We start from the raw sequence: 23,986 nt of genomic DNA on the forward strand, positions 1-23,986 counted from the left end.
ATGTACCCTTTACCCCACATCCTCACCCCCTTTGTGGTGCTGAATATCAAACTCAGGGTCTCAGGCATGTTAGGTAGGCACTTGACCATGAGCTACAACCCCAGCCCTTCCCTGTCTCTCTTCTTGGACGTTTTCTGTTCAAATGGTACCTTTGTATAGAGGTCCTTCCTATCTACAAATTTATATTTGTCACTCTCTATCCCCTTTTCTTAATTTCTTTACCTGAAGCTATTATGTACTGTGTATTTGTTTATTGCCTACATCTCTCACTGGAATGTGAGCACCATGAGGTATGGGACTTTATGTGTTTCAGTTATTCCTGGTCTCTGATGTCAGAATGGTACCTGGCATATAGCTGGGACTGAACAAATATGTGCCCAATCAGTAAGTATCTCCAGACTCTTACTAAGAGAGGGTTTGCATCACACATGCTGAGTTCATATTTTAACAACTTTATTCCCTTTGGGTGACCCAGTCCTGTTCTAAACACCTCAGGGACCTTGAGGACCTCTTGAGTCTATCATGCCCTGTCATAAGATCCTGAATTTAGAAACCTAGAATCCCACGCAGTCTGCAATGCTCTTTAGCAAAGCAATCTCCAAATGTTGAACCAGCGCAAGTGCATTTACATCAAGTTGCGAGATTTAGAGGCATTCAAAGGAGGGCAGGGTGATACCCAGGAAGAGGGAGAAACAAGAGCAGAGACAGAAAAACGGAAGAATAGAGAATGGTTGGAAAATGTTTATTATGTCTATTGGGGTTTTGTCCATTAGGATTCTAGCCGTAGTAGTAGCACCAACAACAACAAACCAAAGGACTTGATTAGTAGTTCAGTGTAAAGTTTCAAGTTTATTTTTGCGGGGTCTTTCTGTTTTGGGAAAGGTTGTTTGGGGTGTATCTTTCTTTCTTTCTTTCTTTCTTTTTTTTTTAAAGCAGCAGTGCAGACAGGAATCAGTGTGAAGTTACCCGGTGAAAATGAGGGATATGTGTGTGGAAGGTAGAGAAAAGGGCAGATTTTCAAGTTGGAAGGAGGAGTACTCTATAAGAGGACTCATTGTTCATAGAAGAAAAACCAGAGAAGAGGGAACACTTTTATTTTTCTGAAAGGAATGCTGGGGGCCTGAAACTGGAGGAGGGATTTAACTAGTTCCATACCCGAGATTTTTTTTTTTTTTTTTTTTTTTTTTTTTTTTTTTTAAATTTTTACAGACTGCATTTTGATTCATTGTACACAAATGGGGTAACCCGAGATTCTTGTACTGCCGGGGCAACCCTGTAGAGGCCCCTGCCTTTCCCTGGCCACAATAGAGCCGGGAGATGCAATCATTGGCTTTGATTAAAAGAGGTGGGTGGTGTGGGCGGGAGGCAAAGCGAACCGCGGTGGTGCGAAGGGGTGTTCTCAAGGCCGCTGGAAGAACCAATCAGCGGCGACTCTGGTTCTTTGCAGGCTCCTTAGAGAATCCGCAGCAGTTGAAGTAAGAGCTACTGACTGCCTCCTCTAGTGCGGCAGGCGCCGGGAAGCCGCGCCTCTGGGGGCGCAGCTCCAGCCGCACTCGCAGGGCGCCGCGCACGCCCCCGATTTGCGCTGCCTTGCGCCTCTGTGGGGACCTTTTTCCGAATAAGTTGCAAGCCATGAAAGTGACTCTGTGGAAGTCAGTAGGCCAGGGAAAGAGACTGCGGGAGGCGGGACGGGAGGGTGGGAGGTGAGTAGGCGACTTGCTTCTCAGATTCGTCCCAATTAGCAGCAAGTTGGCAGACAACCCCACAAACCCACGAAACCTTCGGTCCCCCACAAGTCACATTCTCTGTATTTCAAAATAATCTGATCGTAAGGAAATTTCAACTCCCGTGGTAGGTTAAAGAGGCACCGACTCAACAGCACTCTCAACACACTACACAGCACTACACAGAAGAAACCCAGTGATCCTTAACCGCAGAGCTCTACTCAAAGCCTACATCTCTGAATTCGACCGGCGGGGAGAAGCGAGTGGGCCCAGCAGAGAGCCCCCTGGAGGAGGGGCGGTATGGCGTGTAAAGCCGTAGGATGGAAGAGGATTATTGTGGGACTGCACAAACGCAAACCCATCAGAGGAGTTTTGCCAGGAACACCACCGCCTGCATTGCGTCGGACCTGACCATTTCCAATGTGAAACTCCCGGGGAAGGTCGCGCGCGGCTAGGGGCCCTGAGTGGGTGGAACTGTTGGCCACAAGGGAAGTAAGAGTCAGTGGTCGGCTTTTCTGGTAGGTGAGGAAAAAGCTGTGCTGACAAGGGTGGGAACTGAATGACAACCCCCCTCTGCCAAACCACCCCCTCATATTTTCCATCTACCTCCTCGCTCCTGCCCTCCCCCGCCCTCCCCAACCCACGCCCGGGTGGGCCAATCGCTGCTCCGCATTCCAGGCTCTTTCTCAGGTTTCTGCTGATCTTGCAGCGCCCAGAAATGGACCCGAGCGGACCCGCCGCCGCACGCACCCTGCCCCATTCGGAGCTCCTAAAGGCTCCTGGCGCGTCGTGCAGCCTTGGAGAGGTCCGCGCTGGGGTGCAGAGAGCGGAGGGGACTGGAAAGCCATGTAGATCCAGGCTTTTGCCCGCCCGCATCCTTCGGGATCGAATCAAGGGCTCCCACAGTGTTAGGAGGGGGCGAGAGTGCTGTTTATCATCATTTGCTTCAGAGCTTCTGGAGAGGGTGGCAGTTTTGCTTTTCCGCCCCGCATTCTCCGGAATCCCTGCACCCGAGACAGGACAGTATCTCCAGGTTGCTGGCATCGGGTGAGAATGGGGGTAGGGAATGGACATTTCCGCGGTAGCTGCTCAGTAAAGCGACTGTCCAACTGAGAGGGGCACTCGACCAGCGGACCCACTAAGGCGGCGAGTTGTCCCGCACCTCTCCGATGCTGCTGCGGCTCCTGCCGCTGCTCCCGCCCGGGTACTGCAAAGGCGACCTGCCGCATTCCGACTCGGGCTCTCCGCCGGCTCAGCACCGCCCCTGCGCCAAGCCGGCGGGCCAGGTAGGGGGCTCCCCAGTTCCGGGCTGCAGAGGCGGGGGTTGGGGTGACCGGGCGGGGGAGGGCGGGGATGCGAGGATGCTGCCTGGGACACTGAACTCCCCCAGCGTCTCTCAGTGCTTTTCCGATCTTCAGTTTAACGAAGTTGTAAACAGATCGGCTGTTGGGCATTGGGGAAAGTGGGGTGTAAGAGCCCCAAACTTGGATTTCTGGGTGTCTGCGTGTGTGTCTGTCTGTGTGTATGTGATAACCCTAGTAAAAGTCCAGCGTTTTCTATAAAAGCCATTAGTCTGTGCTCTTTGGTGTCTGTAGGTCCGTCCCATCTGAATGCTTCTGATTTTCTACCCCCGTATCACTTTCTATTTCTCTGCAGCGTCCATCGATCGCCCTGGTGGGAGCTTAGAAGGCGGCAGGCGAAGAGGGGTAGGAGGGGGTAGAGCCAAGGAGCAGCAGAGGGGGTGGAAGGCGTGGGGATCTGCTGAGCTGGCCCTGCACCCGGTCCTAGGAGGGCTCCCGGAGGGGAGGGGAGGCCAGGGTGAACCCCGAAGCAATGGCCCGGTCTGCTAGAACGGCACTGCGTTAAGGCACCTCGGAGCAGGAAGAAATACTAAAATCACCCTCCCCTCACCCCAAGCAAAACCAGAGCACAATCCCCAAACCCAGCCCTCGCAAAAAAGCTGCACTCGGGCCCGCAGGAGAGGGGGATTCCAAATTGAGTAAAAGGCAGGGTGGAGGGAAGGTACTAGCAAGCGAAGTTACGGATCTCCGGACCTGCTCGCTTCGAAGCCCCTCCCCCTGAGCGTGGGGGAGCCGCACTCTCCGGTGGGGGGGCCGCTTGGGTCCCCCCCACCCCTCTTCCCTTGCTCTTTCTCATCCCGGGCTCTCTCCTGGCCTCGCATCTCTGCGCTGGGCTTCCACCATGACGGTGATGTCGGGAGAGAACGTGGACGAAGCTTCGGCCGCTCCCGGCCACCCCCAGGACGGCAGCTACCCCCGGCAGGCCGAGCACGATGACCACGAGTGCTGCGAACGGGTGGTGATCAACATATCCGGGCTGCGCTTCGAGACGCAGCTCAAGACCTTGGCGCAGTTTCCCAACACGCTGCTGGGCAACCCTAAGAAACGCATGCGCTACTTCGACCCCCTGAGGAATGAGTACTTCTTCGACCGCAACCGGCCCAGCTTCGATGCCATCCTGTATTACTACCAGTCTGGGGGCCGCCTGCGGAGGCCAGTCAATGTGCCCCTGGACATGTTCTCTGAGGAGATCAAATTTTACGAGTTGGGCGAGGAGGCCATGGAGAAGTTCCGGGAGGATGAGGGCTTCATCAAGGAAGAGGAGCGCCCCCTGCCCGAGAAGGAATACCAGCGCCAGGTGTGGCTGCTCTTTGAGTACCCTGAGAGCTCGGGGCCAGCCCGGGTCATCGCTATAGTTTCCGTCATGGTCATCCTCATCTCCATCGTTATCTTTTGCCTGGAGACTCTCCCCGAGCTGAAGGATGACAAGGACTTCACGGGCACTATCCACCGCCTCGACAACACCACGGTTACCTACAATTCCAACATCTTCACGGACCCCTTCTTCATCGTGGAAACTCTGTGCATTATCTGGTTCTCCTTTGAGCTGGTGGTGCGCTTCTTCGCCTGCCCCAGCAAGACAGACTTCTTTAAAAACATCATGAACTTCATCGACATTGTGGCCATCATCCCTTATTTCATCACCCTAGGCACGGAAATAGCTGAGCAGGAGGGAAACCAGAAGGGTGAGCAGGCCACTTCGCTGGCAATCCTCAGGGTCATCCGGTTGGTAAGGGTGTTTAGAATCTTCAAACTGTCCCGTCACTCTAAGGGCCTCCAGATCCTGGGCCAGACCCTCAAAGCTAGTATGAGAGAGCTAGGGCTGCTCATCTTTTTCCTCTTCATTGGGGTCATATTGTTTTCTAGTGCAGTGTACTTTGCCGAGGCGGAAGAAGCTGAGTCGCACTTCTCCAGTATCCCCGATGCTTTCTGGTGGGCGGTGGTGTCCATGACCACTGTAGGATACGGTGACATGTACCCTGTGACAATTGGAGGCAAGATCGTGGGCTCCTTGTGTGCCATCGCTGGTGTGCTGACAATTGCCCTGCCCGTACCTGTCATTGTGTCCAATTTCAACTATTTCTACCACCGAGAAACTGAGGGGGAAGAGCAGGCTCAGTTGCTCCACGTTAGTTCCCCTAACTTAGCCTCTGACAGTGACCTCAGTCGCCGCAGTTCCTCCACCATCAGCAAGTCTGAGTACATGGAGATCGAAGAGGATATGAATAATAGCATAACCCACTATAGACAGGCCAATATCAGAACTGGCAATTGCACTACAGCTAATCAAAACTGCGTTAATAAGAGCAAGCTACTGACCGATGTTTAAAAATAAAAGTCAGCAAATAGAAAAGGCCCCACTCAAAAGACTTAAAGAAACAAAACAAAACCCTAGTGACTCTGTCACACTTTGTAGATACTTTACTGAATAGTCTTTGAATGCTCTAATTGTCAATGCATTGTTGCATTGTGGATTTTGGGTGTGGTGAACTGAAGCTTTCAAGATCCATGAAAAAAAAAACTATTTTCATTTTATTAAAAAATGGGAAAAGGAAGAATATTTTCTAAAACTGGCTTAAAAATGCAGTCCATGAATTAGTCTAGGTAAAATAAGATTCATTTGCTTTCCCATTCTGAAATATTTCTAATCCTTTGGCTTCTTTAATTATTTTTTAAACTAAAATCCAGATGATCACTTAGAAATATAAAATTAAAATTTGCATGGGACTCCGATATAAAATCTTTGCAAACTGCACAGCACATTTAAGACAGTGCATCAGATGTATTATATGTAACATGACATACCAGCCTCATGGGCAATGAACAAATTTTTTTTATTTTGGTCGACTGAACTGCATATTACAAGGTGAACAAAACCAAAATTACTTAAGACTGGTTCACAAAGCACCTATTATAAATCTGATACTGGTCCTGATCGGTAGGGACTTTCCCTCTGCCCCATCCTTCTTCTAATCCAGACTATTCTCTAAGAAAAGGATAACTGAATAAAATTAATGATTCATCTGCAGTGCTGCTAAGTTTTCTCAACTGCAGATGAGCACCAAATACAGGTCATTTCTCACCAGTCCTGCACCTTGACCCCTGGCCTTCGGAACTGGATGTAAAACCTTAGCCTCCTTATTGCAAGAGAGCACAAATGGAGTTAAATGTAAGCATGTTTGAATCCGATAACATTTATTTTATTACCGCATGCTAAGAACGTTAACCCAGACAATAGGGAATAAGCTTACGTTGAAATCAACTCTTCTAAAATAGATCCTTTTCATTTGCATTCACCAAAAGTGCACTCCTTCATTTATTAACTATTTTATTAGTAAATAAAGTACTGTATTTAAGTGCATATGTTAGTCAGATGGGAACAATAACTTTTTGGAGCTCAAAGCATGTTCACTTATTCAGCATTATGGCCTATTTGATTAAGATGTACCTTGAATTAGTTAATGCATGATTTCAGTAATAAAAATTTTAAAAAACAATAAAAACTACAAGTCTGTGGGATGAAAGGCCCAAAAGAAATAATGGGGGGTGGGGGGGGGGGACACTCAGTCAATTTTCCTGCCTTTGCTCAGGGAAATGTCAGGTTTCTGCATAGGTGTAGGCAGAGAGAGGACCAATAAGCCCATCCCTTAAAGGGAAACTATATGGAAACTTAAATAAGTCATCAAGGTATATATAGTGACACCTAAGAACAAGTATTCTTTCTAGCTGAAGATAAACACAAACAAAACAAAAACAAACAAACAAAAAAAGGTGCAATATTGCATGTTTTTGGTGCATTCTTAGGATGTAAATGATAATGTTTATCTACTGTATGCATCCAAAGCAGAGCTGATTTCTTTTGCAGTCATGATTTGAAGTCTGCAGAGACTTCGGCCCACCCCTTGAGGCTCCCTGAAGAAACTTAACCAATTGATTTAATAGTTGCTTAGTGCCTTTATCCTGTACCCACAGTGAACTGCAGAAAGTGCCTCCATAACACAGCTGAGAAGTTATGTAACAGAAGGGAGGAGGGGTTGGGGCACAGATATTTTGCTTTTTGTTTTTTTTTTTTTGTTTTTGTTTTTGTTTTTTGTTTTGTTTTGTTTTTGTTTTTCCATCCTCACTCTCTCACTTCACCACTGTGAGAAGACCGTGCTACCCTACACCCCGGAGAGGAGAGATCCAGGAGGGTACTGTCTCTCTGGCCATCACTGGACTCGGCCCCTGCGGCAGCCTGACTCTGGACAGGAACTGAGACCCATCTTTGAACGGGACATGACCATGAACATTTTTTTCCTCTTCTCCACCAGAAGCCAAGATAAACTCTTTGGAAATTTGTTTCCTATGGAGAGCCACTCTGGACAGGCAAAGTTTCCTAGGTCCAGTGTAGTGTTCCTGGTACATTACCTTACTCTTTCTCTGTTAGGTACAGCACTTTGCAAATCTTGATAGCCTGATCTTTTCAGGCATCACTGTGGAACACTTGGCTCATAATGACCTTTCCTAGGCCTTTCCTCCTGACTCACCCTCTTTTCAGTGTTTCCTATGATGCTCCTTTGATCGTCCCACCTGGCAGTCACTTCACAGGCTGAGCATCTAACTTCTGCTGCCCAGTCATCCAGCCTAAAGAACAATGGGGACCTCATGCCCAGCTGAAAGAGAGCCATGTAACAGGCCTCTGGAGCCCGGCAGCTGTCCACCAATGGAGAGGCACTTGGCCTTTTTAAGAACACCAAAGTGGGGAATCTTCATTCTGCACTAGCATGTGGCCGCCTGCTGCTGACCGCCTTACATTCCTGCCCAGCTTCTTCTGGAATCTTCCCTGTAACTTCCATCCTTTTCCCCCATCCTGTCCTCGAACTAGTAGTGAGGGCAATCAACCAAGAAATGAGAGTGGCACCCAGGCTGGCTGACTCAATTGAAAGAAAGAATGTGGATATTTTATTTCCCTGTGCACTTTTGTGAGGTCTCTAAGATGAACACAACACACATCCCGAAGATGAGGGGCCAAGAACTACACAGCCTCTGACTACAGGGCATTAAACCTTCCCCTGTGATGTATCCTCTACATTTGAACCTTAACTCATCCTGGCTATCTATCTCTTTCCTCTTTGCTTTAAAGTCTCCAGCTGGGAAACATAAATGCCAACCCCTCCTCAATCCCTGGGGATATCTTGTCCTTTTATTTTGACTTTGAGGTCTAGGACACAACAGAACTCAGAACACTGCATTCTGTCAACAGCAATAATCCACTCAGTACTATGGAATGGATGGGTTAAGGATGAGAAAAAGGGACCAAGACTCATGAGACTGTCTCTGGCTATTTGGTATACCTCTCACAGTTATACCTTGGACTGGCTGATTTTTCTGCATGTGTTACAGGGAAAAGTGCTGCACGAGGTGAACCTGTTGGCCTGGGATTAGGGTTGAGCTGTTGTTATGAATTTGGGGTGGTATGGGGAAAATGTATGCTGCTTATTCATCTTTAGCTCATTGCATCGAATTCAGTGAGAACGGCGTACAGGAATTATCTGTGTAGCATAGGCATGCAACGTTTGAAAAGCTCTTTCCCCTTGCACTGTACTGTGCTGAAATGTCTTTGTAGACCTGAAGGTGCACTTAACAAAACTGCCTATCAAGGAATGACTATCATTTGGCTTACTTACCGTATTTACTTTATCAGGCTTTTTGCCTTTTTGTCCCCTTCTTAGGGACTGAGCTTCAGTATCTCAAGCCCTGAACACCTGTTTCTCCAGGAGGAGGAAACTTCCAAACGCAGATAGCCATAGTTCAACTCTTCCAGTGTGTGGGGCCCTAGTTCATAGGGTGGCAGTGGAAGGGTTGGGTTACACCAGGGCTGTTAACCATCCCAGAATCTCTGAAGTGGTTAACTCACTTCAAGTGATCTGAATCAGAGAGACCAAAGACATTAACTTCCTCTGTCCTCAGATTTCTAGAAAGCAGATTATAGTCAGGAAAAGTTTTTGTTTTGGCATTTCCCTTCCCATCTGTGCACAACCCCCGGTTGTGCCCGGTTGAGACTCAGGTTCTGATGATGAGTGCAACCGGTTCACTGGGAATGTGTTAGGTGGGTTAGCCCAGAAAAATCAGATGAACCAATGGTAAGCTTTTCTCCTGCATGATAGCCAATGGGCAGTTATTTTTGGAAAATGAAATCTTCAGAAATGAAAAGCCACTCTGGTGAAACTAAAGCACAGGGGACAGCACAATCTTGATTCACTTGAGAATTAAAGAAAATACACGTAAGTGGTAAATGAGGAATAAATTTCTCTAAGTAGAAAATTGATTTGGTCCATAAAGGGCCTTCTTTACGTGTGTATAGTGAGAAAATTTTCAACTTAGTTGACCTCTAAAGATGTCAATAATAATAGTTTCTAACCCTCCCATTTAACACAGGAGACCTCAAAACACATCCTTTCTAAATTAGAATTTAAATTTTAATTCCTTGTTTGCTAGATCTGCTTGGACAGAAAGAAGAAAGAGAACATCAGCAGAAAGCAGTTCTCCATTTCTTCAGGAATGACTTATTCCTGGGAGTGGTGGGAATTTGGTGGGTGGTAACCATCCATAGCATGAAAATTGTTAGAAAGACTATAAACTGCCAAACAACCGCTTTATCTTCCAACTTTTTCCAAGCCAGAGTGGAGTCTTCTGATGTTTATATTCATTTTAAGAAGACAAATAACAAACTAAAAAAATTGAAGTCCAGACACAACCCAAGCTGAATTGCTATCTTGGGAGGTGGCCTCTTGTCTGCCATGCGCTACATTAGCACTTGTACCTATATCATGGAATTTCAGGGTATATGTGAACACGTCTAGCATGACTCAGGTAAATCTTAAAAGAATGTACATTACTTATCACTTTGTAAAGAAGCAAACAGGAGCTGAATTGTTAACCGAAACTGTTCCATTATCTTGGGTCACTGTGCAAACTCATTCAGGGTATAGATGTCAGGTTAGAAGCCTTGGGATCAATGCCAGTCTCTTTGCTCAGGCAAAATGACCATTAACTTTCTGGGAAAGTCTAGGGTATATGTGAAGTCCTGCTGACCTCAGGACTCTTAGCTTTAAGGAGATTAACTCTAGTCACAGTGATTTTCATTTAGGAGCTAACTAGAAATTTACTTTTTATGATGTGAAACTTCAAAGAGTTCTAGAAAAATTTCGTACCCTAATCAGAGGAGAAGAAAAAATGGCATCTGGAACAAAACAAAACAAAATCCTTACAGAATATTCCAGGTCAAAAGTTGTCTCCTCTCCAAAACTTCAGGAAGCCCCTTTCTTCTCTTCAGTGCACTGTTTTGGGACCTTAATGCTGCTGTAAGTAGACTACATAGGATTTCTTCATGGACATACCTCTAGTATTAAAATATTTCAGAGGTTAAAAATAAAAATTAAATCATATTAATTTGAAGTGCACCATCAGGACAACAAACCATTTAAGCTGAAAAACTCTATTTTATTTCCTGAGTTTGCCAGTTGCTTACCCCTTGAGTTAAGGATGTGTCTCTAACCCACTGTGCATCTTCCTTGCCCTAACTGTTTAACACGTCAGGTAGAGGACATTGAATGTTATGAATTGAGAACCTAATTGACGCGCATAGTTTTCATCTATGCAATTTTACTTGCTTCTGTCACTTTATGATCTGTTCATATTTGGCATTAATTAAAGATAATTTTTAAGGATCTTATCACGGAATATCTTGACTAATTCTTTGTCTCTTGCTTAACTGGTCTCTTGGGGGGGGGTCTCTTTAAATAACATAATGAATCAAGATGATATTGTGAAACAGCCTGGTTTCCTTTGGAGCTCACGCGCTGTTTCTGCTGTCCAAGGAAGTACATTGAATTTGCGTGTAGAGGATAAATTCAGTTTGGCTTTAGATAAGATCCCCAGTAAAGGCTGTTGAAATTTGGCCTGTGAAAAGTGGTGGGGGAGTCAAGCTTAGAAAAGGAAAAGAAAAAGAAAAAGAAAAATGAAGATCATTGGTTGTGTTTGCTTAAATTGCTTTTGGTCTGAAATTGTATTTTTCATCCACAGTCTGAGCAGCTTTGCAGGAAGGAGCGCACGTGTGTGTGTGTGTGTGTGTGTGTGTGTGTGTGTGTGTGATATAGTGCTGTGGTCTAGCATCAGATGACTTGAAGTTACACTATGGTGTTAGAAGTGATTGGATGTGGAAAACCAAAGTGGTTCCTGGGAGTTCTTTGCATATACTTTTCCCACATAGTTCTGTGTGATTAACATTTCTTTCTTCCTCTTATTGTTGTTTTTATTTAAAATGACTTATGGATGCATTTCCTTCTGACGCTTCCTGAGATTTAAATCTCCTTTCTTTCTTGTAAGTATCACATTTTATGCCAGATCTTTTATGTCAGAGCAAACAGGGCTACGTCTTATGACAGGTTTGTTATGTGCTGGTGCTGCATCATAGAATTGTCTCACGTTGTGATGGGTTCAAGTTGTCAAGGTTCAGAGATAAAACTTGGTTTTGCAGTAGAATTTGTTACTGAAAGTAGATTATGAGGCTAGGCAGGCTCCATGATTTTTTAGTTATGGTCAGATAACAGAACAGACTAAGCTCTGACAGAAGGTAAGAGGGAGATTCATGCCAACAGCAGTGGGCACATGAGTCAGAACACACTGTCTTCTGTTTCTCAGAGCTCAGCCTTAGGAAGCCCTTTCTGAAGCAGAAGCAGGCAGAACCAGGTAACTGCCAGGGGGGAAGCCTGCAACTGGAAGCTTTTAGAAAGGAAATAAAGCTTTAGGAGAAGCTGAGCAGAGGAATTGTGAATAGACAGCATTGTAGTCTGATCACACCTCTACTGCTGCTGGGTAGGGGAGCTGCCTGCTGCAGTCAGTCCCATCAGAACCGACCAGGCTTGACGGACCAGACTCAAGTGTGGAGGGACGAAGGAAGGGAGGGCCAGCCTGGTTGCAGGTCGTATGCAGGTAAGACACATTGTAGTCAGTCTGCATGAGTGGAAAGCATTCTCTTGAACCAACCTGAAAACAGGTAATTCAAAAATATCTTATTTAATTAGTTTAATCTAAGGTACCATTAATTGTAAGATACACCATTATTTGACATATTTGTAAGAACTGAGAACAATGGAATTTATCCCACTTTTACAGACAGAAAGTATGTGCTTTTGGAAAGGGAATCTTAGGTTGAATGAAAATATAGTGATTCTAATGCCTGTTGTTCTTTGTTTCCTTATGTGATATAAGTTGTGAATTCCGAATACTTTAAATTTGACAGTTTCCTTCAGACCCTAACCTGGTCCTGGCTAGAGCCTTTACAGTCCTCCTTCCTTCCTTCCTGTGCTGGGGATGGAAACAAGACTTTATGCATGTGAGGCAAGCACTCTACCACTGGCCCCTGGATAGAACCTGTAGTTCTTCTTTTACTTGTGTTTATATCCCACAGTGTTCTGTTTGGCTCCGCCCCTACCTCAGGCTTTGTTCTAGATGGTGGATATGTCAGCCAACAAAGGGATGTGCTCCAGAGATAGTTTCCAGTGAGTGCCTGAGACTTAATTATGATGTATGGAATGAGGTTTGGTCTTGCTGTTACTCCCTCTTATCCCTTGAAAGCACTCCATCATCTGACCTTCAGAATCATCAACAGCCCTTTGCTTTTAAAAAGTTCAGGGCCATCTGGCAAGCTCAGCTCTGGTGAGGTGCTAATAGCAACTGTTCATGTTGTTCTCTTTGCAGTTTTCATATCACTTCCTCATTAATTACATTTCTTTATTCTTGATGAATTACCTGGGGCCTTTATGGATATTCCTTCCTCCCTCCCTCCCCCCTTCCCTTCCTCCTTCCTTCCTTCCTTCCTTCCTTCCTGCCTTCCTTCCTCCTTCCTTCCTTCCTTCCTTCCTTCCTTCCTTCCATTCCTTCCTCCTTCCTTCCTTTCTCCTCCTCCCCCTTTTCCTCCTCTCTCCTTCTCCTTCTTCTGGTACCAGGGATGGCACCCAGGTGTACTTAACCACATGAGCCACATCCCAAGTTCTTTTAATTTTTATTTATTTATTTTTCGTTTTGACATGGGGTCTCCCTAAGTCGCTTGGGACTTTACTATGTTGCCAAGGCTGGCTTTGAACTTGCCATTCTCCTGCCTCAGACTCCTGAGTCTCTGGGATTACAGGCATGCTCAGTCCCATTATAGGTATTCTTATTGTGTAGGCTCAGGGAGCAGGACTGGTTTTGTGGATGTGACCCAGTGCCTGATACATGGTGGGGGACTCTAATTGTTTATTGAGCTGATTGGATATGGAAAGCATAGTGTCACATGTTAAAGAATGATCAGAGACTTTGCTTCTAAAATAGAAATATAATACTTCATAAGGAGGCATGGATTAAATGAGATAATGTAGATCTACATGGTTGATAAATTCTAAATTGTCATGTAAGTGTGAGATACTAATAGATATGTTATTAATTATAATGAAGAAGAGGAGAGCAGCAGAAGTAGGCCATTGGGTCATTGCTTCCAGAGCGGGAGCTGTGTTTTAAAGGAAGGTGCCAGGGAGATGAGGGGCTCGAGTCAAGGGCCGACTGACCTATATCGTGGGGGAATTTGAGGACTTTGGGGTGGAGAGGTTTGTCAGGAGGAGCCTTCATTACGTCTGCACCAGGCACTCAGCAGCCCATAGGGTGCTGAGCCACTGTTTCTCATCTTTGTTCCTTCCTTGATCTGTGACAGAAATCCTATTTTACATCTTCAGCCCCTAAATATCAAGGGTAAACTTGCCAAGCTATACACTGAGAAACCAGAAGGTATCTAACGCTTATATCCCTCTGATTGCCTCATTTCGTCAAGTGCAAAATATTGTTTGGTTTGATTTTTTTTCTCTTCCACCTGTGAATATGGAGAAATAGTGCAAGATGTTGCTTGGGAAGGTTTTCATATGCTTGTCTGAGAGACATTTTATAAATATAAAAAATACTATTCTTAACTGTTCTTGCTAAAATAAAGTAACTCTCAAAGCATTTATGAGTCAATATAGTCTTTTCCTGAGTAGCACATACTACAAAGATGCTTAGAAAAATTTGTCAAGTATAATATCTCTACAGTGGTCGAGCACTTTGGCAAAAATCAATTGAACTTAAACAACAAACTTTTGTCTGCTTTTCTTAAGAAATTTCATTGCAATTATCAAGTTGAGAATCTGTTTAAAATCTTTGGTTCACAGAATATTTTTCTAGAGAATGATGGTCAAGGACTAAATTGAGTTTTGTCAGTGATTTTTAAAAATAGACCTTTTATGGTGTTTCCATGTTTGCTGTGATAGATAATTTGTTCTCAACATTGTTTCAAGTTATGAGCATCCAATGCTCTCTAGGAACATTTCCAGAGAAACTAATTCTAGTTGAGATTTTTGTCAGAACTAAATCAGAGATGATCAATGAATAGGGACTTAAGTTTAAGATAAGTAGGTTTTGAGCTTAGAGCCAAATCCAACATTTAATAAAAATTTTTATTCCTCCATTAAGCAAATTAAGAGTGTTTAGAAATCCAAGATGCTTTAATTATCTCTACAATGGTGACTGCTTTTTTCCTTTTTACATTCCATGCATTATCATTATTTCTATGCTTCAGAAAGGAAGTAATTTTGTTTTATGTGAGTTTCAAAGGAATCTTTTCTGAGACTAAGATTCACTGTACAGTATGTTCTCCTTTCATTATTAACAAGCCAAACATTTTTTTTTATCTTAGAGAAAGTTGTGCATATGTCAGCCCTTCAAAGATGAGACACCCACTTCAGTTTTTAAAAGATTGCATGATATTAGCTTGTTGCTGAAGGACATTTCTAGTAAAGATGGAAGAGCTGTCTTAAAAATTTCTACAGAATGAAAACCACATTTGTTGGTGTTTTAAAAATAATGCTTACCTTTCAATGGATGAAAAATGAGTACTGTAAACATCACTTAATGACAGTATTGGCTATTCCTAAGCAGAATAGCATACCTTTACATGATAAGTGTGTTGGAAGAAACATGTTTGTCTACTGCAAAAGCCTTTGAAGGGCACATCATAGCAGATTGTTTTTAAGCCAAGAACACCCATTGATTTAAGGCAAAAGCAAAAACAGGTTGTTTGGCATATAAATGTCAAACACTTTAATAATAATTCTTTAGGGTTTGCTTCAGGAGTGTGATGGAAAAAAGGAAAATGATAAGTATACCTGCCTAAGGTGGGAAAGCTTGGCCAGAACAACTTTCAAGTCTATAGATTTCAGATGGATTATAGGAAATGGGCTGACGTTGAATGGGGAGAATGGAAACCTGGCTCACCTGCTGAGCAGTAAGTAATAGATCAAGTCACTCATTAACTACCTGCAGTTTTATGGTGACTGACACAGTGGCTCATCAGTTAATGTTGTTTAATGTTAAATGATGGACCATTAAGCTCTTTAAGAAAAGTCATGTACATCATCTCATAGGTCACTTAGGGTGCTTAATGATCAGCCATATTGTGATGGAGTTCATTGTTGAATGATACAGACAATAGTCTTGCAGAGAGAAGAGGAATATGTGAGATGATTTTAAGATATGATCTTAGAAACCTGAAAATCCTCGTATTCAAAAGTAAGAAGTATCATTTCATTAGGTCCCAAACCTATATAATGACCTAAAGGCAAAGTGCTTAAAGAGTAAGAATAACTGTGTTTCATTTAACTCCTTTCCTTCATACCCAGGGCCCTCTCCACCATTCACATAAGTAACATTCATGCATACACACATTCACATTCACATCCATATGCATTTACTCTGAAAATGAAAATCCTTAGCCTGTTACAGCAATCCCCAACTTTTCTGGCTGGGCTGACTTATGGCCTTCATCATATTGGGTTCCATTCCCTAATTCAGAAAATATAGTAGTTAAGATTCTCAATAAATTCTGTTGTTCTTATGTTCTCTCTTTGGAAGAGAAATCTTAATTGTGGTTCTCTTTGAGAAGGGTTGTCATTTTAATCAAAATGGTTCATTAATAACGAAGTACCCTATCAAGACCTGGAGCCTGAACTTTTCCAGGGTCCATAGATCTTTATCCATTCTGCTTAAGACTGGATTGATGCATTTCTTGCGTACATCCCTGCTTCCATCAGAGGTCAGAGGTTGGCATCTAATTTTGCTAGTAGATTATTGGTTCATATTCTTAGGCCAACTGGGTTTTGACTTGCTAGAGCATAATCTTTGGGATTGATGATTGTAAGCATTCTAATATTAATGAGAATCTTAATATTTGTTTTACTGGCACACAGTGAAAGTAGAAAAGTTTGGGATCAGGAATTGAACTTGAGATGGACATATGGACTTTATAAAAAAACAAGTGGGTGTAGGTGCATTGCTAGAATTGAAATTATATTCCAGGTATGTTTTCATTTCTTACATAGCTGTTAGATGCCCATTTAGCATTTATTTGGAGCCCTTATGCATTTATATCCAGGAAAATACCTATTCCTTGCCCAGATTCTACATATGTGTATGCACATATCTGTACACATGCAAACACACCCATGTACCACACACACATCTGTATCCTGTGTTCTCTACCATCTACCCTGGTCCATGAACCTGTGCAGGTGTACGTTTGAACCATAGGATAGCACTCTCAATTCACGACCATTCCCTTTAATTCATGAACATTGATGACCATTCCCTTTAATTAAGCAAAGAACAAATTTAATAATGATATTATTATAACATTTTCCATTTTTTAAATAGAAAAGTTACCACTCAAAGGAGAGAAAAAATGAAATCAACCATGAAAAATGAAGACCCCACGTTAATTTCTCTGGGCTCTGCGTCCATCACCGTGGTAAATGCAGCAAGGGTGGTTCTGATTCTGTCCTGTCTGGGTTAATTTCATCTTCTCCTAGGGCAACTCAAGTGCACAGTGAGGACAGTGGGATTTGGATGGACAATTTGTAGATGGAAACCCTGATAGGACTGGACATGTAGCCATCTCTGATCATTGTTCTGTTCCTCCATGAGTCCCTTTTGTTCTACTTTGTTAAATTCAAAAAATTGGGCATTTTCTATCTTATGGTCTGCTCAGGAAATGACATCCCTAAGTGGAACACAGGGCCAAAAGTTTTAAGTAATCACCTTGAATTTGCAGCAATTTGGTTTGTGGGTCAATCGTATGTGTCTTTCTTACTCCAAAGGCCTTTTTTTTTTTTTTTTTTTTTTTTTGCTGGTTTATAAAATAGATGATAATAAAAAGATTGATCTCAGAGAGCCATTTGGTTGAATTACTAATGCTGGACTATTTTGATGCTTTCTGAAGAAAGATGCTTTAGTCTTGCAAAGCCCAGCAGCCCTCCTTAAATTTGTATGAATGAAAGATTTGTCATAAACAAGCAAAAAATCATGTGATACAATATCCTAAAGGAATGCAGTTTGGTATTAATTAAATTCACACCTCCACAAGTTTGGACCCTCTAAACTCATTTAAATCAAAATTTGCAGACCACAGGAACGGGGTACTTTTGTTTCCTTATGTGCAACACCCCACATTATTCAATGGTGTTTAGTTAAAGGGGAGTGTAATAAGTGTTCTTTTTCTATCTTTTAAAATTGATGAAAATGTTTCATACACATTACTTTATTTGATCCTCACACTAGCCTCTTAGGTGGCAGGAAAGGAATACTTACCCCCTCATACTTACCCCCTCTCCAGGTATAGATTGCATTCCCTGGGAAGCAAACTTGGAGATTGGGCACTGGAAGATTACAAGATTAATAGAGAGTGCTCTTGGGATGACATCTAAGGGCAGCAAGGACAGTAGGGGATAACAGAAGGAGAAGTTGGGTGGTAATAGTCCAAACAGGCCAAGCTGTTCTTGCAAGGAGGTCTGAAGCTGAAGGTCCTTCAGCTTCCTGAGTTGGAGCATCAGGCCAGTGCTCTAGATTCTCTCATTGACCTGTCCTTGGGTGCAGCCATCCCAGGAGGGAATATGACCCTGAGCAAGCAACTCTTTGAAAGAGGCAATTCCCAGTGAGAACAGATAGGGCAAAAAGTTCGGACACAAATGGTGCAAGGGTTGTGTATTGGAGTGCCCCACTGTGGAGGATATAAGCTTATAGTGGGCTACAGGACAGGCACCAAGAGGAATCCTGGGGAACAGTGAGAAGGAACATTCAGAAGAAGAATCATCAGTTTCTTAATAAGCCAGAGTTGACTGCAGTTTATAGATTGACTTGTTAAATGGACAAAGTGCTCTGAGGCCCCTGGAGATGCTCTATTCTAATGCATACTAGAAGGCCTCCTTCAGACTAGCCTTAGCTCTCTTGTATGGATCGAGTTCAATTATTAATCAGAAGCAATGCATGATGCTGGCTAATGCTGCTAATGGCGCAGGCTGGGTAATTGTTCTCCTTCGTAATGCATGTTTGGGGCACAGGTTCGACTGGAATGATATGACCTATTCCTCCCTGAGTCTGGACACCACACCTCTGTGGTGTAATGCTTTGAGGTCCAGAGAAATGCACCAAACCACTTGTGTGACTTAATGCATCTGTATAACATTAGCATTTCCTCTTAATGTGTCACATGGATGATAAGAAGTGCCTGGAAGGGAGCTGGTGGTAAGGGGGCTTTTAAAAGCAAACTCTGAGGTCTTGTGGCGCTATCACAGTGCCCCTATCACAGTGCCCCTAAGTGTTTTCTGGCCAATTTAGAACTACTCAGCATGGAATTCATACACCTGCATCCTCATTGAGAATCAGCTTGACATTTGGTCCAGAAATGACAGAGTTGTTTATATTTTTTTTTTTTTCCCCTGAAAACAGACATCAGGGAACTAATTGTTTGGGCAGCTTTGCCCTTGGATCTAAAAAAACTCTAGCTGTCAGGCAGGATGGCGCACACCTGAAATCCCAGTGACTCAGAGGCTGAGACGGAGGATCGCAAGTTCGAGGCCAGCCTCAGCAACTTAGCAAAGCCCTAAGTAACTTAGCGAGTTCCTGTCTCAAATTTAAAAAATAAAATAAAATAAAAAGGGTTAGGGATGTGGCTTGGTGGTTAAGTGCCCCTGGGTTCCTGGGTTCAATCCCCTGTAAAACAAAACAAAACAAAACCTCTAGGGCCTGAGACTAATTGTGATTATTATTACTCTGTGGTTTCCAGACTGTTAGCATGAAATTTGCATTTTGTAAAACAGGCCAGTTTGTTTCATCAGAAACAGATCTGGTCCAGAGTAGATTTGAAACCATTCAGAGAACAAATGGGATTTCCCCAAACTTCTGCCATTGTGTGGTATTGAATCACAGTTGTGTTGGGAATCTAAGTTTGTATTTTCAGTTCCAAATCTTAGCAGTTTAATACTTGCAGTTTTAATGCCAGTTTCTTCTGGTTTAGGTACTAAACATAACATATAAGCCCATGGATTCTTGCAGTTTATAAACTACCATTGAGTAAATTGGTTTAGCCATATTTAAGTCAAGTCAGTTTCAGAGGTGCCAAAGACCCAGTGATATTTAATATTGCCAGAATTACTGGAGTCATGTGATTTACCCGAAGCCTGCAGGTCTCTGTACAAAAGAAGAGAGAAGACAGGAAGAACTACTTCATAGATTAGCTCTTTTCTTCTATGCTGGAAATATTGTCTGTGTGTGTATATGCATGTCCTTCTGGGGAACCTTTACTTTATTAGGTACTAATTTTCTTATTTTTTTAATTAAAATTTTTCTAGCCATCAGTAAAAAATAGCTTTTTATGATCTTATTTCTGATTCAAACTTTTAGACAAGTGACCAATTGGGAATGACTGAGTTGGAACAGGAAAGTTCATTTCTTTCTAGCACTCTAGAAATATCATAACCGTCACTGGACTCTTCCTCGAAGCATGAGCAAGCCTCCTCACATGGAGGGAGATGCTCTCTTCAGAGCTGGTCACAAACCCAGAATGTCTCTAGACAAATGAGATCATTACCACTGACATGGCTTTTGCTGAAGGAAGGGGTTATTTCTATGGAATAAACTGAATAGATATAAGGAATCGTAGGGATGGATTAGATTTGGTAAATAAAAATATTTGGTCCTACCTAAGACTCCATGGAGCCAGTCTTAGAAACTGGTATGAATGTGAGGTTCTGAGTTACCTGGGCTCAGAGCACGCCCCGGGTGACCACCTCCTCCACTCATGCCCCACCTGCCTACAGTTACCACCCGGTTAGTCCATTCGTGCTAGGATGAACTGAAGGTCACAGCTCTCACAATCTTATCGTTTCACCTCTGAGTACTCCTGTATTAACACTACAGCTTCTGGTAGACATCTTATATCTAAACCATAACAATATTAATGTATTAGAACTTCATTTTACTGATAAGACAGGACAGAGCAATGGAAAATGTTACCCTTTTCTTCTCTTTTAATAAGCAACACTCCATACATTTTCATATCACAGTATCATCTCCTGCTACTTCACTATGCACCCTGTATTCATTCCAACCTCACAGAACTACTCACCATTTTTAGAAATTATATTAGTGACATATTTATCATCAAGTCATTATTACCTTTGGATGCACTGTACCTTTCTTGATGTTTTCTGGCCCTTCCATTTTTATTCTTACTGGACGACTATTCAATCCATAAAGACCAGGTCATGCTATTAGCATCTGTGTATTCCCACAACACTTTAAAAAATATATTTAAATAATTTTTTCTTTGCATGTGTCACTTCTCACCCTGAGTTCTTTTCGGGTAGAAATGTGTTTGGCTCACAGTAGGTGTTCAATGAGCACTAAATGATGAGGAAAGAGACAATATTTTGCTAAGTTGGATGCTGTGGGAGAAGACGCAAGAAAATTTGCAAGCAGGTAAGATTTTTAAGTGCTTGTAATATATTATTTATACAACAGCTTTCTTCAAGGAGCTTAATGTTCTAAAGTCTTTAGCTTTGTTTTATCCTTCCAGATTTACCATTTGACTTTTGAAAATAGGGTAAAAAGTTCTCCATCTGTCATTCCTGTGGGTAGGAAACAGACTTCTCTCCTTCACGTAGATCCGTGTTTTCCTGATACATTTTTAGCCTTGGTACATGAAATTAAAAATCACAGTGATAGGGCTGGGGTTGTGGCTCGGTGGTAGAGCACTTGCCTAGCATGTTTGAGGCACAAGGTTCAATCCTCAGCACCACATAAAAATAATAAATAAAATAAGATACTGTGTCTGTCCTCAACTAAAGAAATATTAAAAAAAAAAAAAAATCACAGTGATAACCACACTCTTCTAAGCACCCCCTGGGAGATGGGAAGGAAACAGGGAGACCTTCCTGGAAGACAATAAAACAAGCCCAGGAAAGGAAGAGAACCTTCAAAAATGACACCAAATTAATAGTAAAATTCAGGCTAGAAGCCAGGAGGTGCAACAGGGTTGAAATATTCTATTAGAAGTCCAAATATACCTATTCATAGTGCAATGGGGATTGCTCTTCTCCCTCAAGTCCAAGAGTTGCGTGGGGATTTCCATTTAGGTCTTTTAATTTTTGTGGCTCATGAAAGCAGCCTAACTCTTTAAATGCTCCAACGTTAAACCAGCCCAAACCAAAAATTACAAAGAAAATATCTCATCATTATATCCTAGAAACACACGATTTCTTGGAAAATGTTTCTCTAAATAAATTTCAGATGATTTCGCAGAGCTGTGTGCTCCATTTTCCCAGGCGGAGTCTGGATCCCTTCACCAGTTAGATTCCTGTCTGTCTTTTCTGTACTGGGATTGCCTTCACCATCCCGATCTTGTGCTGTTTCTTTGTCCTTTGTGATGTTTGCAACACCTCCCAATTCAGCATTCTCCTGCCTTTAATGAATGTGCTGTTAGTGTTTCCCCCTCCTACCTCATCATTAATGAAGATGTTAAGGGAAACTGGGCCCATCACCAATCCATGGAACACCCCACTAAACACCTCCCACCACCTGCAACATAACCATTTATCATTACCCTTTGTTTACACTCCTCTCAACTGTTTCTAATCCATGTGGCAGTGCTTATAAGCCAGCTCACAGTTGTTTTCCAAGGGAGACAGAGAACCCCTTACTTTGCAGCTATCTCACAATCAGCAAAGAGCAGAGGACTCATTGGCATGAAAGAAGGGATTTAGAGAAGAAAGAATACAACTGCTTGAGGCAGATTTTCATTTGTTTCTAGTGATTATTTCCAGGGAAGAAAGAGACAGTCCCAGAGAGCTGATATAGGAGCCAGATGCCCAGGAGGCGGCAAGGGCAGCCTGCTCCTCTGCCCAAGAGATGCCAGCAGCTTTCGTGAACCCCAGCACGTATGTGGGGGCCCTTACAGAAGTACGCATACTCACCCGCTTTCTTGTGGCTTAAAATAGGCTCATCGTTGCCCTTGACAACCCAAACGTCAGATGAGGAATGTATGATCTCATTCCTTTCGTGGGATGGATTGTATTTGACTTTGATATTCTAGGCTTTGGGAAAGGGAAAACAAATAAGACATGTTCCCAGCTCACGAGGAGCTTGGTGTAGTGAACAGACCCCACCACTGACGATCTGATAGGGACAGAGAACCAGCAGCAGAGGAGACCAGTGGGAAGTCAAGGGAGCTGGTGGGGAGGGGCTCGGACCTGGAAATTAAACCATCCTGACTTGGTTTGGCTTAAAGCAACAGAAGTTTATTCCTTTACAATTGTGGAGGGTAGAAGTCTGCAGTTAAGGCCCTGGCAAAGCCATGCTTTCTCACAGGTCCTGGAGAATGGTTCTTCCTTTCCCTTGAGCTTCTGGTGAGTGCTGATGGTCCTTGGTGCTCCTTGACTGCATAGCTCGAGTCCCCACCTCTGTCTGCTTGGGACTGTCTTCCTCTGTAGCTCTCCAAATTCCCCTTTGTCTTAAAAGCATATCAGTCATTGGATCAAGGCCCACCTTAACCCAGTAAGTATCACTACATTTTATCTTTGAAGGTCACTTTTATTTCTCTCTGTGGTTGTTGATCTTTTCAGTGTGACAGTCCATTTTCTGCCTTCCTTAAGTTATAATCACCCAAACGGCATATCACAGTTTAATCATGGAAATACCCTAAAAGGCCATGGACGTTGTTGTTGTTTAGCTTTTTGGTTTTTGTACTGGGACTTGAACCCAGGGGCACTTAACCACTGACCTGTTTTTTTATTTAGAGCTAGGGTCTTGCTGAGTTGCTTAGGGCCTCGCTACGTTGCTGAGGCTGGCTTGAACTCAGCATCCTCTTGCCTCAGCCTCCTAGCCACTGGGATTACAGGTGTGTATACTTGGTACACATTTTCCTCCCAATCATATGGTGCTCACACTACCACTCATCTAAAACTTGGTAGGAGAGGAATATTTAATCGTGCCTCAGATCACCATGTCCTCTAATTCTCCCCACCTGCCTCAGTCATTCTTACCTCTTAGCATGCTCACATGCTTCTAAGGATACATGCATTTAAAACCCGGTTTGGTGTTCTAAACCAACTGTGATGGTTGACAAGGGTGGAAATATCATTCTGAGCCTTCCCTTCCTTTTGTTTGCAGGGAAAATATCAGGGAAAAGGTAGAAAATTACTCACACAGGTTTGTGCAAATGATGTTTGTGGAGCGGGAGGGTTCAGCGGAACAATGTCGGGTGGGACCCTCTTGGGATTCCTTCAGATTCTCTTTCCTTCTCAATCCTTCAGCTCTGTGAGATCACGAAGGCTAAGATAAAGTAGAACAGGATAATTCTTGCGAAGAGTTGCTGTTTGCATTTCTCAGCATAGTTTTGCAATTTTAAAGTACAATTGTGTCTGTATTATCAAGGCCAGTTCTTCAGTTTGTGATTATTCTGACCCTTTGCTTCTCATATCTCCCCACCCCCATTGCCCATTTATGATCGGGTGAGAGGGAGGAAAA

General features: G+C 43.2%; 1 protein-coding gene across 6 annotated transcripts in view; it reads left to right on the forward strand.

Moving 5' to 3' along the window:
• The first annotated feature begins 1,421 nt into the window (after nucleotides 1-1,421).
• The window catches only part of KCNA1 (potassium voltage-gated channel subfamily A member 1), a 103,812-nt gene continuing 81,247 nt past the window's right edge, over nucleotides 1,422-23,986 (forward strand). For 5 of the 6 annotated variants that reach the window (XR_013763967.1, XR_013763968.1, XR_013763969.1 and 2 more), the window contains exon 1: nucleotides 1,422-3,010. Coding sequence is in view for 1 of the 6 variants with exons in the window: in XM_079141059.1 (XP_078997185.1) it covers nucleotides 3,927-5,414 (1,488 nt within the window). In the remaining 5 variants the exon portion in view is untranslated. Of the gene's footprint in view, nucleotides 3,011-3,380; nucleotides 10,800-23,986 lie in introns of those variants that run through there. The other variant, XM_079141059.1, reaches the window with a different exon arrangement.

Source organism: Sciurus vulgaris (genome assembly GCF_902686455.1).
Source record: "Sciurus vulgaris genome assembly, chromosome: 5".
NCBI classification, from domain to species: Eukaryota; Metazoa; Chordata; class Mammalia; order Rodentia; family Sciuridae; genus Sciurus; species Sciurus vulgaris.